The sequence below is a fragment of the Eubalaena glacialis genome, chromosome 17 (assembly GCF_028564815.1).
Source record: "Eubalaena glacialis isolate mEubGla1 chromosome 17, mEubGla1.1.hap2.+ XY, whole genome shotgun sequence".
NCBI lineage: Eukaryota > Metazoa > Chordata > Mammalia > Artiodactyla > Balaenidae > Eubalaena > Eubalaena glacialis.
Window position 1 is genome coordinate 86,423,699 of NC_083732.1, and position 17,871 is coordinate 86,441,569.

The window sequence follows — 17,871 nt, forward strand, 5'->3', positions numbered from 1 at the left end:
GACCAGGGATCGAACCCGTGTCCCCTGCATCGGCAGGCAGAGTCTAACCACTGCACCACCAGGGACGCCCACAGCATTTATTTCTCAGAGAATTTTCACCCAAGACATGCATTTTTCCCTTAACTCACCCCTAGAATCCCATCGCTGAGAGACGGTGGCTCACCAGCCCTTTATCACAGGACTCCAGTACCTGGTGAAACCACAACTCTCAGCTCGGTCCCGAGTCCCATCCCAGCACCACACCTGCCCAGCCCTGCCCTGTGCACCTGCATGCATTAATGTGCTTTATCCTCACAAGAAGGGAGGCACTTATCCCCACTTTACAGGTGAAGACACTGGCTACAAACAGGCGCAGGTGCTCTCTCAGGCTCCCCCCTCCACGTGCCCATGCAGCTTCTAGCTGGGTGCCTCCTTCCAGGCCTGTCTCCTGAGGGCACGGCTTTGGACAAGATCTTAGGAAACCAAGAGGGAGGCAGTCGGCCTCTAACGGCCAGAGCAGCAGCCCGGCTCAGGGTTGCCCGGGCTGAACCTACCAACACCGAGGGCCAATTCACTCACAGGAGGGCGGTGGAGAGGTTGCAGGGTGCTGCGGAAGACTTCACTGCCTTCCCTTTGAGAGGTCATGCGTTTACCTTCCCACGGACATCCACTACCTATCTAAGTAGATCAGTTGGCGAGTGGCCCCCTGGTCCACTTCCCTCCACGCTGCCCGACAGTCAGCACCCTGGACTCCAGGCAGAGCTGGAGAGAACCACAGGGCGCCAGGGGTAAGGGAGGGCCAAGCGAGAAGAGGCGCCATGCCGGGCTGGGGGCAGGGCTTTTCAGACGTGTACACAAGTTTCAACTCAATTGATTTAGCTTTTAAACAATAAAGAATTGAACGTAATAAGGATTTATCGAGTAAAAAGAAAACACTACGGTAGACACTGGAAAGACAAAAGATAACCAAGATGGTCCTGGGCGGCGAGCAAATGGAGTTTACAACAGAATGAAGGAAATAGGCCCCCACCAGGCAAAATGCACTGGGTGCTATAAAGATGCAAAGTGAATGCCATGGATTTCTTCTCCCGGATTTCTTAGGATCGCCTTAAATTTAGCATATCTATAAAAGAAAACTTACCCCTGCTGCTCCTTCCTTACCCATGGTCTGCCTCGCTGACGCCGGCAGGTCAACTGGGAGGAGTGGTTTTCACCTCCTGCCCCAGACACAGGCCTCCCTGCTCTCTCCACTCTCCTCCCCTCAGCACTGACCTGCCACCAACAGGGAACCTTACCACGTCCCCACCAAACATAGGTGAAGACTCCTGTCACCGGCCAGACCACCCCAGCCTGTCACACACCTGCCAAATACTCAGAGGGTCCCCGTTACCTGCAGAACAGAAAAAAGCCCCACCCTCAGCTCACCTTCCGGGTACCCACAGCATCACCTCCAAACCCCCGACATCACGCTCAGTGCCCGCCTACCTGGACCAGCCTCTCTTCTCAACAGGTTGTCGGGCCTTCATGCTGTTCACCTACATTCCTCTGCCTTCAAGACAGATCCAAACCCAAACAGCTGCCCAGGGGAAGTTTTCGTTGTGGATACAGAGCATCAGTGTTGTACAAACCCTAATGAATTGAATTAATGGAACCTAATGATTAACGATCAACAGCAACTAGTATTCACACCAAAAAAAAAGCAACAAAACCCAAAAAAGTAGAACCTGCATCAGATCAAGCCTTTAGGTCTGACCACTAATTTGCAGGAAATCCACACAGGACAGACAGACACGCTGAATTACACCAAGAAGATGCAATCAGCGAAATCTAGTTGGTGGGGAAACGTGACAGCACACACAAGCCAGGTTCTTCAACCCACCAACAGTAAGCAGTTGGAAAGAAGAAGGCAAAAACTAGAGATTAAGAGAGTGGTTGTTTAGGGGAGACCAGATCGGTGCTCTGTGACCACCTAGAGGGGTGGGATAGGGAGGGTGGGAGGGACACGCAAGAGGGAGGGGATATGGGGATATATGTATGCATAGCTGATTCACTTTGTTATAAAGCAGAAACTAACACAACATTGTAAAGCAATTATACTCCAATAAAGATGCTAAAAAAAAAAAATAGTGGTTGTTTAGGTCTGGTGGGTGGGCAGGGATGAGGAGTCACAGCTAAGGGGTACAGCCTTTCTTTGGGGGGAGGGGACAAAAATGTCCAAAACTAGGTTGTGGGGATGGCTGCACAAGTCTGTGAAGGTACTAAAGCACGCAGAGTTTTACACTTTAAATGGTGAATTGTGTGGTACGTGAGTTACATCTCAATAAAGCTCTTATTTTAAGATGATATTGAAGACTCACATCAGCCAATCACAATGTGGGCCTTACCTGGATCCCGATTCAGTCAGCTGTTAACAATCCATGACATGTGAGAAACTGAGCAGATCTGGACTAACTGTGTGGTCCAGGACACTGGTAACTAGGGGTTATGTGAGGGGGGAGGGGGAGGAAAAGACAGACATCCTTATCTCACAGGGATACCCTCAGACATACTGTAAATTAAATGAGATGACTGGGGTCTGCATCAAGACAAGGAGCAGGGGGGACTTCCCTGGTGGTCCAGTGGGTAAGACCCCAAGCTCCCAAGGCAGGGGGCCCAGGTTCGATCCCTGGTCGGGGAACTAGATCCCGCATGAACGCCGCAACTAAGAGTTCCCATGCCACAACTAAAGATCCCGCGTGCCGAAGATCCCACGTGCCTCGACTAAGACCTGACGCAGCCAAAATAAGTAAATCAATATTTAAAAAAAAAAAAAAAAAGACAAGCTGCAGGGACTTCCCTGGCGGTCCAGCAGTTAAGACTCCGAGCTTCCACTGCAGGGGGTGCAGGTCCGATCCCTAGTAGGGGAAAAAGATCCCTCATGCTGCTCAGTGCGGCCAAACATAAAAAAAGACAAGTGCAAGGGGCAGGCCTGCGACTGGGGTTCCTGATGAAACAAGGCTGCCTGTGGCGACTGGCGGGGGCAGGACACAGGCTCTTCCCTCCGCTCGCGCTCTCCAGCTGCCCCCGGCTCAGCCCTCCATGCTAACCTCCTCCAGGCCGGCTCTCCGCCTCCACACGTCCATGGAGATCACTGTAAAAACCCTGCCGGCTGATGCCCTCCTCTGCCCAGTCCCTCCTGGGCTCAAAGTCCCGCCAAAGGCTCCAAGCTCAGCATGACCTCCCTCCCTCCCCTTCTTCTGGTCCAAGTTGCTCCAAGGTGCCTTCTCAATGCACCTGCACTGACCACCATGCAGCAGGGCCCCGATCCTGCTCACCTGGCTTCTCCATCACAGGTGCCCCAGCACACTTTACAACCGCATTACCTGTACACGACTTGTTTCGGTTCTCCATCTCCCCTCACATGTGCTCCCACTGTTCACCCCCAAAAGCTCTCCATGCCTCCAGATCAAGGTTAAGTTGTAATTACCAGTCTTGGCACTGAGACGCCCTCCAAGTCTAACATGATGTTCTTGTAGTGAGGCACGTGTGTTCACACTGAACAAACCGCACACTTGTTAAAACAGCAGCACACAGCGGGAACAAAAGGTCCCCAGCGATGTCCCCCGCCCCCAGTCACCACATAGACTCACAGGTAGAAAACTGTCTTCTGGTTCACCCAGCTGTGCCAGCTAATCATCTGGAGACAGAATCTGGTGCTCCCCGGCATCACTGCCACCACGTGATCATGCCAGGCGGGTCCCCACTGCACAGCACAGCTGGGTCTGTTCTGAACGACTCTGCCAGGAACGTGAGCTCCGAGCGTCAAGGCCAACCTTTCACTTCCCTGGTACTGAGCCGTACAAGGCAGCTGTGGATACACAGCACCTGGTAAATGGTATTTATCAGGGATGTGGTCTGTGAAATGTATTCATATCCCTCACGGCTTACAAAGTGAAGACCCAGAGGTCAGCCAGGAGGGTCAAGGAGAGGAGCACGCGTCTGACGGAGAGAAGCCACTGTGTGCGGAGTAAACAGCAGGATAAAGTGACCGAGGGAGGGACACAGCAACTCGCAGGCACTTCCTGGGGCCACGCACAGAGGGAAGTGACAGCAACCTGCCCGCGTTCTGTCACCTGATCAGAGCACCTCCACCGTCAGGTGTTCATCCTCTGTATGAGGTTCAGAGAGGCCGAGCGAGTGCCCAGCCACACAGACAGGATTCAAGCGAGGTCGGCCTGACCTGGAGCCCGCGCTCTGGGTTTGCATCACAGCGAGAGGAAGTCTGCCGGTGAGTCACGGCGACACCTAGCTCCCGGGAGCTCCAGACTCTCTGACACCCCAGTTTTTGTCCAAAGTTATCCTTTTTATCGCTCTGCATCTTCCTTTGCCTTCTCTCCACTTTTTACTTGTACTTCTGTTAGCTCCTTTGTTCCTACAAAAAACAAATGATGCCACCTCCTGCTACCCATAAGGCCGGAGAAGTCCTCGGTTTTCTGTCGTTCTGCTCAGCCCGCCGCACGGATGGGACCGTGCTCCACAAGAGTAGCGGCAAGGACTCTGAGAACACAAGTGCCGCGGGGACGGGAGCCTCGGTCACGGTCTCTGAGACTCAGACGCGGCACCAGCTACAGAGCACCCCAGTCACGCCAAACACCCGGCCACGGTCGCGTCTTGCATGAGCTCGGTTAAAGCAGGGGCCTGAGAAGCTGGTGAGCAAGTCCCCAGTGCTGGGGCCTCCCACTCTCCAGGCTCACAAACGAAGGGCACAAAGCACGCCCACCTACCCCTGGGCCGCGGGAACGGGCCCACCGGGTTCAAGCTCCTCCACCAGCATCAATGTGGCGTTGTAAGAATCTACTCTCAATGGCTGTATTATTTAACTTGGAGTCAAAGCTGACGAAACATCTCAAATGACTCAGACCTACGAACCTCGGCATTTTGACCTTTTATGTGCAACTCTCTAAGTACTACAGCTCAGAGCTGAGACACCCAGAAATAACGTGGAAAACCACAAAAACAGTGCCCCCTTGAGTGACTGCCCAGGAGGCAGGAGGGAGAGTCAAGATGGGCTTCAGCTGCAACGAGACAGACTCAGGTGAGCAGCCACCCAGATTCTTGAGCTGGCTGGTTTCAGCCAGGCTACAGTTCTGTTTGTTGGTTGCTATGGGTTCTTACAGATGGATACAGAACACTTTTCACTGAGAATTCACTGAAGTCCCCAGTAATAACCTTTAGAAGTCTCCTTCTGACCCAGTTCTAAGTGAAGTTGTAGACAAGTTGTATTCAAAGCAACCTGGAACCGTAACTACAGCCACTGAAAAGGAGTGGTTGTCATTCAACCAGACCTTTAAGCTTTCTCAGGAAGGGAACCACAGGTAAACTACAGTTAACTTCTTACGGTGCATCGCAAGAGCCTCTTCAGAACACCCACACTCCCACCTAGAACCCCTCCCCTCCACCGGCGACCCCCCTCTCTCGGGGGCTGCCCTCCAAGGTGTGTTTCCGGCATGAGCTGCTCCCTGGGGCTGCACGAGGCTCGTTTCGGCTTCCTCTCCCCGCCCTCTCTCCCAACACCAGTGGGTCTCAAGCTCCTCCTAAAAAGCAAGCACCTGGGACATTTGCAAAATGTAATTTCCTGGGTCTTCAGGGGCAGAGATGGGGAAAAGCCTTCAGGTGATTCTGCGACCAGCTGCGGGGGTGGGCGCCAGGCTGCATTCTCCCAGGGCCCCAGTTCCCACTCACTGAGCACCGGCTGTGGGCGGGCCCGTTAAGCCATGTCCCCCTGAGCCCAAGACCCTGTCCTCCACCTCCAGCGCCCGCCTCAGCCTTCCAGAACCTCAAACTCCACACGTCCACGTGCCACGCACGAGTCCCCTCCCCGGAGCATGCTGGCCCTTCTGCCGGTCACAAAGCCAGGTGCGACGGCACCTTCTTGTTCAAACATTCAACAAATGGGGTCAGGAAGGCGAGGATGCGGCCAGCTCCCCACTCCCCCCTCGTGGGCTCTTGCTCTGGGCGGGCCCCTGATTCTCCCCACGAGGAGGCAGGACCAGACCACTGTGCAGACTCGCACCCACTCTCGCCGGAGACGAAGGGCCAGCACATCTCATCTCATGCGCACAGCAACCCTGAGGTTGGTGCTGTCCCCCCCATTTTCGAAGTGCGAAAGCCGAGGCTTAGAAAAGATACACAACCGCCAAAGTCACGGAGCTGGTGAGACGTGGTTTGGAGCCCAGACACTAGCGGATGCCACTGCCAAGTGGAGTCTACCTGGTAAGTGCAGACAATGAGATGCAAAGCTAGGCCAGGGCCAGAGTGCCGGCTGCTGGCTGCTTATACCCACAGGGCACCCACCCCGCTACCCATGGCCATCCCACCCAGACGGGGTCCACTGTCTTAGGCCCTGACTGCCCACCTCTTCCGTCACACCTGCCCCCATGCTGCTCTGCCAAGGCCGCCTCTTCCACCTGCAGGGCTGCTGGAATTACCTTCCTAGGACCCGTGCGATCACATGACACTCCGCACGCCACCAAAGCAGATGGCGCCTTTCCTGGTGGGACGTGCCGCCTCCCCTACCACCTGCCCACCAGCCGCTGGGCGTTCACACCCTCTGTCCCCCGGGCCCACTACCTCCTTCCTCAGCTCCAGTCACATCAGAGGTCCACAGAGGAACAAATGCACCACGGGACGAAGACGCAGACACCTAAGGCGGCCGGGCCCAGACAAGGAACCTGAGGCCCAGGACGGGGACAGGGCTGGAGCCCACGACCAGGCTCCCTGCCTGCCCACTGCTCCAGCCATGACCTTGAGGAAAGTGAGAGGAAGGCGAGGAAGGTGGGGTTTCAAGTTCTCAGCAGGCAGGGCTGGGCCGTCTCCCCCACCTGCAGTTCCACAGGAGGGGGACGCAGCGCACCCCTGCGGCACAAAGCAGCAGCCCTCAAAGACCGCGCCTGTGACCTTCAGGTTGTATGAGGACCTTAGTAAGTGGCAAGCACCGGAGAGTCAGACAAGTCAGCGATGCTGAAGCCCTTTGTTTCTGAGCCTGTCTACGAGGCTAAGATTTAGGGAATGCTGTTAGGGAGACATCCACCCTGATTTGCCGCCGTCCGTGCACACCTGTCGTCCCAGGGAAGTAATTAAGAGTGCCCTGTTTCACTTGCACAAGTTCCCAGTTTAGAGGATAAACTGTGGCGTCGCCAAGGGTACAGCTCTGTCCAAAGATAAATTAGGAGGGCACAGCTGCCCGGTCACAAAGCGTGAGGAGGTTTCAGGGTTTTAAAGTTTGAGGGGAAAAAATGCAGACAAAAAATTAGAATAGTAAATACTTAATGACCTCTTCACTGCCTAGAGAGAAAAAGGACAGGCCTGTAACCCCAGCACCAAACCCCGGCCCGGGAGGCAAGGGTGCTGGCGGCGGAGGCGGCTAAGCTGGGGGTGAGGCCGCAAAGTCGAGAGAGATGACTGGGGGCAAACAGGACAGAAGGGCGCCGAGAGCCGTCTCCCTACCACACACTGGGGAAGGAGGGGTCCACCGAGTCGGACAAGGAGAGAAGCTGCACGAGAGGCACGAGCCCCAGGCACGTTTTCCACATCACACCGTGGTCCTTCTGCTGACAGAGCCCCACGTAAAGAGTGGATTCCACTGCACTGAAAATTAAAGGTGCAAAGCGACCTGTCCCAAAACATTGCTGAACATAAGTGCGTCTGAATTAAACTTACGAACAACTGGGTCTCATCAGCCTTCCCCAAAGAAACACAGGGACCCTGAACAATTAAAGAAAACTGGGGGGAAAGATATACATCCTCTGAAGAAGAGATCTTAAGGATCTCATGGTCTTCACAAGTCAGTGGGTTGGGGGGGGGGGCTAGCTGTAGAGTCGAGATTAAAGAGCCTCAAAGGCATAAAACCGAATTCACGTGTGAACTTTTAATAAAATTCAGGATCCAAAACAACCGGGAAGTAAACACACTTCTGCGATAATGAGAAAAATTGATTATGGACTGTTAAGTGTGACAATAGCATTGAGTTTTAAATGTCCCCATCCTTCAGACATGGTACTTAAGTATTCAGGGTGAAACGACAGATCTGGAACTCACTCAAGAATATTTCCTCAAAGAAAAAGGAGAAAGGGGCAGATTTGAAGCAAATGTGGAAAATCTTGATAGTTGTTGAAGCTGGTGATGGATAAATAAATGGGAGCCGTATTATACCAGTCACTCTACTCATGTGTACTTTAAATTAATTCACAATAGAAACTATTTTAAAAGTCAAGTGATACATTTTGAGTGTTCACAAAACAAGAGGGCAGCAGACTCCCCAGCCACACCCTCCAGCCTGACGCAGCTTCACCCGGGCAAAGGGCCGGCTGCTATTTGGCAACAGTGCACTGTTATTGGAAGACCGGTCACATCTTCACTGAGATAACTGAGGGAGAAGAAGCGGGGTGCAGGAGGAGTTAAATGACACTAGAAACCACAGTGAAAGTTGGTCATTCTCAGAGTCATAATCCTTAGATGTCGCTGAAGTTACTTTGTAGCAAAGCTGTGAGGAATTAACTCACTCGAGTCTGAGCACAGTGAAACCGACAGAAACAATCCCCTTGGAGCATGCAATACTGAGACTCCATTTAAGGTCTTTAAGTGGTTAAAAAAAAAAAACTGATTGATCATCTATGAAGGTTCAGGGTCACTGGGGAGTCCACCCATTCTAAACCACTAACTCTTTGGAATAGTTAAAAAAAAAAAAAAAAACAACGAAGAAATAGTAACATACCTAACTTTAGAGTCCAGACACCAATTCACATATGTAATAGCATTTGTAACGGGCATAACGCAGGCTTACTGTGGACTCTATTTTTTATATTAATTTACTTAGTAAGTCACTTAATAATTGTATTAAAATGGGAAGTAGCAAAACCATTTGTAATTTTTTCTACAATCCAGATCAAATGTCTTATTATTCTAAATTAGGAAATACATTAAAAAGAGTTTCATTGAAGAGACTCTATTCCAAAAATTCCTCTTAAAAATTAAAAGCCTTAGTGTGTAGAATAAAATTAAACAGCACCACAGCCTTATAATTACAGCACGCGTGCATAGCCTGAAATTTGGTTTCATTCCCATCCTGCCATTGGCTAAGAACTATCCTACAGACCCATTTATTTTTTCAACCAAAGCTGTCCGATTTCAGGGCAGGTTTATCTGTGAACCGAGAACAAGGGGCCCTCTCCCCACCAGGCCACAATGCAGAGGCCCACATCAGAGCATGATTTTTCCAAGAGCCGTTAAGGACCTAAAATGAGCCTGGAGATCCGGAGAACTAAAGCTTTTTTGAAAATGAAATAGACCAGAAAATATCCCAGTGCACAGCACACAGCATGGGTTAGCGGTGCTTCCTGAAGCTCGAGTTTCAATTCCACCCGAAACGCGAGGACATGGGTCCAGTCTACGTGTAACAGGTGTTTCTTATTGGGGGTCAAGGTCAAAAGGACTGAGAGCCACTTCTCTAAGGAGAATGTATGGAGAGTCAGCGGGGATCAGACAGACCGTCCTAATGCTCGCTGGCCATATGACCTTCGCAAGGCTCTTAACCTCTCTGAGCCTCTGTTGTCCATCTTCAAAATGACCACCACCAACTTAGCAAGCTGTCCAATGGATTAGTTAACGTCAGACACAACACAAAGGTTTGACCTTCCTCAAGGTTCTTTGCTTTTTCTGGGCCTTCAACTTTTAAACTGAAAATGTGAAAAAAAATGTAGAGCATAGTGGCTAACACTTGCTGGGCTCCTCTACAGGGATCAGCGGGGAGATTCTCACTCACAGAGGTGAGGGCCGACCCTGCCATGTCACGGGTGGGCGCTGCCCATCCGGGGCTTCACGGAGCCAAGTCTGCTCCCAGGACTGTGAATACAGAGCCCCCCGGCCCTTCCCCGCCAGGGCTGAGTCACCTTCCAGATTACGGTTAAAACCATTACGTCTAAAACCATTCTTCTATCAAACTGCTGAGGGCCCGTAAGGATTTAAAAGTTGGTCAGGCTCAGCCTTGGAGAACCTTTCTAACTAAGGGACATCAAAAAAAAGGATTCACAAGGCAGAGAACTGTTTGTGAACAGACACAGCAGTGGGGGGAAACGTCAAGGGACCCAAATGGACCAGGAGAGCCCGGAACAGGTCGGGCCAGGGCCCCATCAGCAGGAGGCCGGGGAGGGCTAGGGCCCCTAGGAGAAGGCAGCACTATGCCGAGCCGGCAGGGCCTGCAGCCCGCTGGAGCCTGGTGGACAAAGGGGATGGGATATGCCCTGTCCAAGTGGCAGGGCCAGCGGGAAATTTAGGAGCCACGTGCCTGGCGGGAGAAGAGAGAAAGCTTAACAACACTTAACCATTTTCTTGGCCCAGCAAGTTAATCGCCCTTCTACTCTGCATCAAAAAAAAAAAAAAAAAAAAGTTAAAAAAAAAAGTGTGTTACTGCTTTAAGTTTTTTAGAACTTTTCTAAAGAAAGAGAGGCTGACTAGTAAGAAGGGAGGCTAAGGAAATCAGCACATCTCCTTACCTTCCTCTAGTAAATTGCAAAAGGCAAATTAGTACTTGAATAAGGAGCCGGCGTGTCTGGAATGAAAATGAGACGCACGCAGTTTTAGGGTTTTAGGGTGCCGCTTCCTATCCCTCTCAGTCTACGGCCCTAACTACCAGCACGAACTGGCCAAAATTCAGCATTTCCAGACTTTCCTTCAGAGAAGGGGCCGCAGAAGTACTGGCAAAAAGAAAAACGAAACTGAGAGCGCTCCAGGCTCGCCGCGGCTCGGTCTGCGCCGAGCAGCCGCGCTCCTCCCTGTGCCGCCCGCGCCCCGAGCTCGGCGCCCCCGGCCCGGGCCTCAACGCCCTCGGGCGCTTAGAGCCCGGCCCGGGCCTCGGCCCCGCCAGCCCCGCCAGCCCCGCCGGCCCCGCGCGGCGCAAGGGCCCAGGCGCCTGGCGCAGGAGGCCGGGCCAGGCGGGCGCCCGGGCCTCGGGCCTACACGCGGGCCGCCCGGCCCAGTCCCGGCTCCGGCCCGGTCCCAGCCCGCCGGACCGCGGCGGGAACGCGGCGCAGGGAGGGCCCAGGCCGCGCGGGGCGCCCCGACGACTCGGGCCCGAGGAGGCCAGGGCTGCGTGTCCGCCGCGGGGCCGAGGAAACGGCCGGCGGCCCCGACCCCCGGCCTCCCGGCCCGCCAGCCCCGGTCCCCCGGCGCCCGCCCGCTGCCCGCGCCGCGCCGCGCTCGCGCCCAGCCCGCCAACCGCCGCCGGCGCCGCGGGGAGGAGCGCGCGAGCGGCCGGGCCGGCGCCCCGAGCGCGAGGACTCACCGGGGCCGGCTCCCGAGTACATGGTGGTGCCGCCGAGGGGCTCCGGGGCCGAGGGGCGGCCGCGCGCGCGCCACGGGCCCCGACGCCGCGAGCCGCGAGGGAGCCGCCGGCCGCACGATCCGCCCCGGCGCGGCCGCCAAACAGGTTTACCCGACGCGGCCGGGGCGGCGGGCGGAGGCGGCGGGCGGGCGGGCGGGCGGGCGGGGGAGGGGCGAGGGAGAGCGGGCGGGGGAGGGGGAGGGCGGCCGGGAGGCGGGCGGGGGAGGAGGGAGGGGCCGGGGGAGGGGAGGCGGGGCGGGTCCGCGCGGCGGCGGCGGCGGCGGCGGCGGCGGGGGAGGCGGGCAGGGGATCCGGGGCGCGGGCGCGGGCGCGGGGCCGGGGGGGCCTGGGGGGCGGCCCTCGCAGCCACTCAGAAGAGCGACGTCTCCTCCGACTGGGCGGAGCGGGCCGCGCGGCGCTGCCACCGGAGGCCGGGAAGAAAGAAAAGAAAACACACCCCTTGTTTCCCCGCCGCCTGCGGCGCGCGCGGGGAGCCCGTTCTGGCTGCTCGCGGGCCGGACCCTTCCCCCCCCCTTAGCCCCCGCCGGACCGGGTGAACTTGGGCACCGTGTTGACGTGGTGGTGTCGCGTCCTGGCGCCCCGGCATCTCCGCCAGGCTTTTTTAAGTTATTAACGAAACAGGAATGTCGCGAAGGTTCCTCCCGACCCGGAGCTTGAACTTGAACGCGCCCCGGTCCTCGCTCACTACCACACCGCCACCTCCCGGCCGAGAACCCAGATAATCCATCTAAAGAACTTTAGTTTTTGGTCAATTTTAGCTGCTATCAGTGATCAGATCAAAATAACACGCCCCATTCCAGCCCTCGGGGCCTCCCCAGTTTCTTTACGTGGGGCCCTTATCCAACCCCCTCACGCTCCTCCGTGCCTCTCGGTATTTGCCCCACTTGTGCGGAAACGTCTCCCTCCAGCCCAAATCCTCCTCCATGGATCAAGTCCCCTGGGATCCAGCTGTTTTCTGGAGCTTTTTCCAGGGAGGCCAGCCAGAGGCCAACTCCTTTCTCCCCTCATTGGTGGGCGATTAGCAACCAGAAGGTGAAATACAATCCCAAATTGCCCATTGTCTTTTAAACATATTTGCCATCTCATTCCTTCATCTGCACACTGGGTGCCAGTAACTCTGTGTTCCTCCGGCCTAGGATGGTAGGAAGATGAACAGGAGTCTTGCTTGCAAGCATCCAATAGGTTTATTACTAGTCTCTGCAGGTCCTCAAGGACGTTCTTAAATAAATGCAGGAGAACCAGTCTGTCCTCCAGGGAGAAGCTGAAAAGGCCTTCGATCTTCACCAAGTCACTGATATGAACAGGAGTCGGTCTCATGGCATCAGCCTCAGAGACGCCCATCCATCCCTCTCCAATCCTCTGCCCACCACTTCCACCCTCACCGAGGCCTGGACCACCTCTCCACCTTACACTCATGCTGTGGGAACACAAATCCGCACTTGACCCTAGGCAGCTACTCAGCCGTAATGTGTGTTTAGGAACCCAGGAAGTCCGGGTAAGAAGGCACACCAGGGTGGGACTGGGTACCACCCAGATGTCCATCAGTCTTAGAATAGGCGGTGAGAGCCACATATACTCATAAAGTGGAATCTAGCGATGAAAATGAACACCCTTCATCAAAGTACAACAACGTGGATGAATCTCTACAAGGTTGAGTGAAAGAAGCCAGAAGTCATACTGCGTGAGTCCATGTATAACATTTCTGAAACAGGCGAAATTGAACTACATTGTTTAGGGAGGCATCATTTAGTGGTAAAAAGCTGAAGAGAAAAAAAGGTGGCTACCTAACAGTCAGAATGGTGGGTGGGTACTGCTGGGTATAGGGGTGCTGTGACCACGGAGAGGCCTGGGGCTTTGGGGGCACGAGCCTCCTTCCCATGACAGAGCTGTTCATTTTGCAAGTCTCTTAAGCTGCACATTTTTTAAAAATATACTTTTCTGTACCTTTGCTATATTTCACCATAAAGACATTTAAAAATCATAATCATAAATGTTATCCCTCTTCTATTTGGGACCCTCCACGCCCGAGGGCTGCTCTGCGTCCGCCTGGTCCCCTCCCTCACACAGCCACCGCACTATTTTCCGCCCCAAATCACTGAATCACTCGGAGGCCTCACGGCTCTGCCGTGTGTTCCTGTAATCTCGAGCCTCAGAAAGCGCCCCGAAGGCGCTGTAATTGCCGCCTCCCTTCAGCTCGCCTTCTGCTTCTTTGATGCTCGTGTTGGGTAACTTTGTTGCAAGGGCTCCTTTGCAAGTCCGGCCAGATACTGTCTACCCAGCGCTTCCTTGCGTCGCTTCTCTGCAGAGACAGCTCTAGCCTAAGCCCCGCCCCCCCGCCCTCCCTCACCAGGGATCCTCCTTCGCCCGCGTCTCCCAGGCATCACCCTCCACCGCTAGTGTCGAGGAATCCCGCCCCCTTTCTGCGCGCCCCGCCTTGTCCCCCACGAGCTCCAGGCCTTCCACGTCAAGCCACGTACGTCTCCTCTCCCCTCCTCCCAACCCGCTCTTTGACCGGTGTCCCAAGCACTGCCAACATTCGCCTTCCACCGAAGAAAAGCCCAGGCCCCTCTGCCGTGTGCCTCTTCCCCAGGGAGTGAGTTCACTTAACCCACTCAATCCAGTCCACGCAGTTCTCTGGGAAATGCCTCTAGAACCTTCTCCAGCCCTTCCCTGCTCTGCTTCTCCAGGCCTTCATCCAACACTTGGGTGTTGACCACATGGGGTGGGCTCCTGGGGCTTCTGGGGCTTCTGGGGCCCAGTCCTTCTCTCGGATACAATCCGTTGCTCTGCATTTGGATCCCATACAGGCCCCTCTGCTCTGCTAAGCCTGCAGGGCTGTAAGCACAGCCAGGGACCCCACAGGTTTGCATGTCGGGCGCACCGGATCCAGAGCAGTAACCCTGCAGGAGAGGCAAAGGACACTCGGGAAAACACACAGCTCGCTGCTGTGGTCATCGGGCCCACAAAGCACTCAATGTTGGGGGCCCTTTGTCTCTTCAAGACTAAAATGTGGGCACTGAAATAAAACAGTTTCCAAAAACATCTTCTGCATGTGATAAACGAGGGGTTAGGAGGTCAAATAAGCCGGGAAGCATTGAGTTAAACAACACTGAACAGATTTTTTGGCTGAAGACCTTCTCAGAGCCTTTAACGCAGTATTAACAGTTATGATTCCAGTGACTTCCCTGGCGGTCCAGTGGTTAGGACTCCGTGCTTCCACTGCAGGGGGCACAGGTTCCATCCCTGCGTGGGCAGCCAAAAAATTAAAAAAAAAAAAAAAAAAAGAGTTGTGATTCTACAAAGAGGAAGGAGGGGAACAGACTGGATGTGTCCCAGCCCACTGGATCACAGAACCCTTTTATCACAGGGTACCTCCAGGTTCCATGGAGCACACTTTGGGAAACACTGTGGTAGAGCTCTTCTATGATGCCTTCCAGCTCTAAGCTTCTAAGATTCTCTGAATAAAAATATTGGCTGTTTTCCTGAATTAAAAACTCAAGAGCATGGTTGTGAGTTGACAAAAGCCCATATGTTCCTGATACGTTCTCTCATATCAGGAACAAACGACACTCCTAAGCAATTTCTTCACACTGAACCCAACATTAAATGCAAACCACTTAGTTTGAATACATAAATAACTTTGTCATTTGTGTACCCAACAGAGGCTAAGTGGAGAATCCTGAATATGCAAGCAACCAGGGCCACCTCCTTGCACCACCCTGGAGGCGTTGACACCACTGTGCACAGAGGCTGTCATCCACTGGAACACGGAAGTGCAGGGGAGGGGGCATCTAATGTATGTCCAGGAGACATAGTTTACTCTAGGGTGTGTTCCTTCCTCCGTATGATAAGGAAAGAATAGCCAAGATGCCACTGACACTGAAAAAGTAACTCAAAATGGATGAAGGATTTAAATGTAAACATAAAGCTATAAAACTAAAAATAATAGGATAAAATCTCTGGGTTCTAGGGCTACTAGGCAAACAGTTCTAAGGGACAATCCATAAAAATAAAAGTGGATACCCTGGACTTCATCAAAATTAAAGCTTTTGCTCTGTGAAAGCCTCCATTAAAAGCATAAAAAGACAAGCTATAGAGTAGGAGAAAATATTTGCATACCGCATATCTGACAAAGGACTAGTATCTAGAATATAGAAAGAACTCTCAAAATTCAACTGTAAAAGAGCAAAAAATCTGTTCAGAACATGGGCAATAGACACGGAGAGACATTTCACTATAGAGAAGAGGCCAATGGCAAACAGGCACATGAAAAGATGTTCAACATCACTGATCATTAGAGAAACGCAAACTCAAACCACAATAAGATAACAACACATACCTATCAGAATGGCTAAAATAAAAAATAGTGACAGCAACAAAGCTAAGGAGAATGTGGAGAAACTAGATCACTCTTGCTTTGCTGGTGGGAACGTCCAACGGTACAGCCTTTAGGGAAAACAGTTTGGCAGTTTCTCAAAACACCAAGCATATAGCTACCACATGACCCAGCAATCGTACTCCTGGGCATTTCTCCCAGAGGAGTGACGACTCGTGTTTACACATAAATCTGTACATGAATATTTATAGCAGCTTTATTTGTATAACCCCAAACTGGAAACAACGCAAATGTCCTTCAGTGGGTGAATGGTTAAACCAACTGTGGTTGGTCCACACCATGGAATACTCCTCAGCAGTGTAAGGGAACAAACTATTGAAATACACAACCACTTGGCTGAATCTCAAGAGTTACGCAGAGGGAGAAAAAGCCAATTCCAAAAGGTTACATGCTGTACGATTGCATTTATATACCACTCCTGAATGACAAAGTAATAGAAATGAAGAAGAGATTAGTGGCTGCCAGAGGCTGAAAGGGGGTGGATGGGAGGGAAGATGGTGGGCTATGAAAAGATGCCATGAAGGACCCTCCTGGTGGTAGAAAAGTTCTGTGTCTTGACCTTATCAATGTTGTGTGTTTTTTTTTCAATTTTTATTGATTGATTGATTGATTGATTTTGGGCTGCATTGGGTCTTCGTTGCTGTGCGCGGGCTTTCTCTAGTTGCGGCGAGCAGGGGCTACTCTTCGTTGTGGTGCGTGGGCTTCTTATTGTTGTGGTTTCTCTTGTCATGGAGCACGGGCTCTAGGCACGCAGGCTTCAGTAGTTGCAGCTCGCGGGCTCAGTAGTTGTGGCGCACGGGCTTAGTTGCTCCACGGCATGTGGGATCTTCCCGGACCAGAGATCAAACCCACGTCCCCTGCATTGGCAGGTGGATTCTTAACCACTGCGCCACCAGGGAAGTCCCGACCTTATCAATGTTAATATCCTGGTTGTGATATTGTATGGTAGTTTTCCAAGATATTGCCATTGGGGAGACTGGATAAAGGGTACCTGGGATTCCTCCATTTTATTTCTTACTTAACTGCATGTGAATCTACAATTATCTCAAAACAAACAGGTTAATAATACTTCAAAAGAAAAAAAACCAAAACACTCTCGTGTGCCAGAACCACACCCCCAAACAGACACACACACCCTAGGACAGAATTATTAGATTAATGCCAATGCACCTTGCAAGAAATGTCTCTTTCCTGACTGGAGAAGTCAGGTCCCAGGCTTAAACCTCTAAAAAACAGTTCCTAGGACGTTCGAAACTGCTTTCCAGGGAGTTACAACACAATCCAACCTCCCAACCAAGGTCACTTACCTCTGAAGCTATGTGAGTGAGGAGACTCACCTGTGTGGTCGCCCTCAGGTTCACGCACGAGGGCTGTAGCTCAACCAGCGACCCCTGTACTTTCCATGTTCTCTGTGAATCCCACACCCCTCCACCGCCAGTGCTCCAGTAGACGGTTCCATCGCCACCATCAGGGACCGTCAGAAAAAAATATTAGCAACAGATGTGCACTGGGAAAGCGCCACCTGTTTGTTTGTTTCCTTCATCTGTCATTGAAATATTAAATGTACACTTTGGATATCTCATGGGATTACCCGTCAAAAGCGAACTGTTGGTAATCTGAAAAGAAGAGCTGAAACACCCTGGGGATGCCGTGTTCTCCTGGAAGAACTACGTTAGCAGCTGAGTTGCTCGGTGACTCAGGTGACATTTGGCACGTGCCTTTACACATAGCATCCCAAGGTGTTACGCGGTGTTAGTATCCTGTGCAGACTGTATTCTCATGACTGCTGCCTTTATTAGGGGGCAACAGAAGCAGCCAAAAGACATCCTCATCATCTGACCAGAGGAGAGAGGGTTGGCAGTGACGGGAGCCATCCAGACCCCTGCCCATGCCCCAGCCCCCAGCTCCATCCACCCCACAGAGCCTGGAGGTGAGCCGTCAGAAAGGCCATGGAGGTGACCACGTGGTGTTGTGGTGACATGGTGACAGCCACGTCTTTCAGATCTGCCACCACCATCCTCTACCGGCCTGATGGCCTGGCCCCTAGCGGGATGGGGTAGAGGGGCCTGCACGTCACATTCCGTCCTCTGTGAGCGCGTCTGAATACTGGCTACACCTT

The 17,871-nt window shown here is 53.0% G+C and overlaps 1 protein-coding gene across 4 annotated transcripts in view; it reads right to left on the reverse strand.

The window, feature by feature from the left end:
* The window catches only part of AGO2 (argonaute RISC catalytic component 2), a 96,378-nt gene extending 84,987 nt beyond the window's left edge, over positions 1-11,391 (reverse strand). For all 4 annotated transcript variants that reach the window (XM_061172236.1, XM_061172235.1, XM_061172237.1 and 1 more), the window contains exon 1: positions 11,297-11,391. In XM_061172236.1, the coding sequence (XP_061028219.1) occupies positions 11,297-11,318 (22 nt within the window). In that variant the 5' untranslated portion in view covers positions 11,319-11,391. The remainder of the gene's footprint in view (positions 1-11,296) is intronic.
* Positions 11,392-17,871: the final 6,480 nt, after the last annotated feature.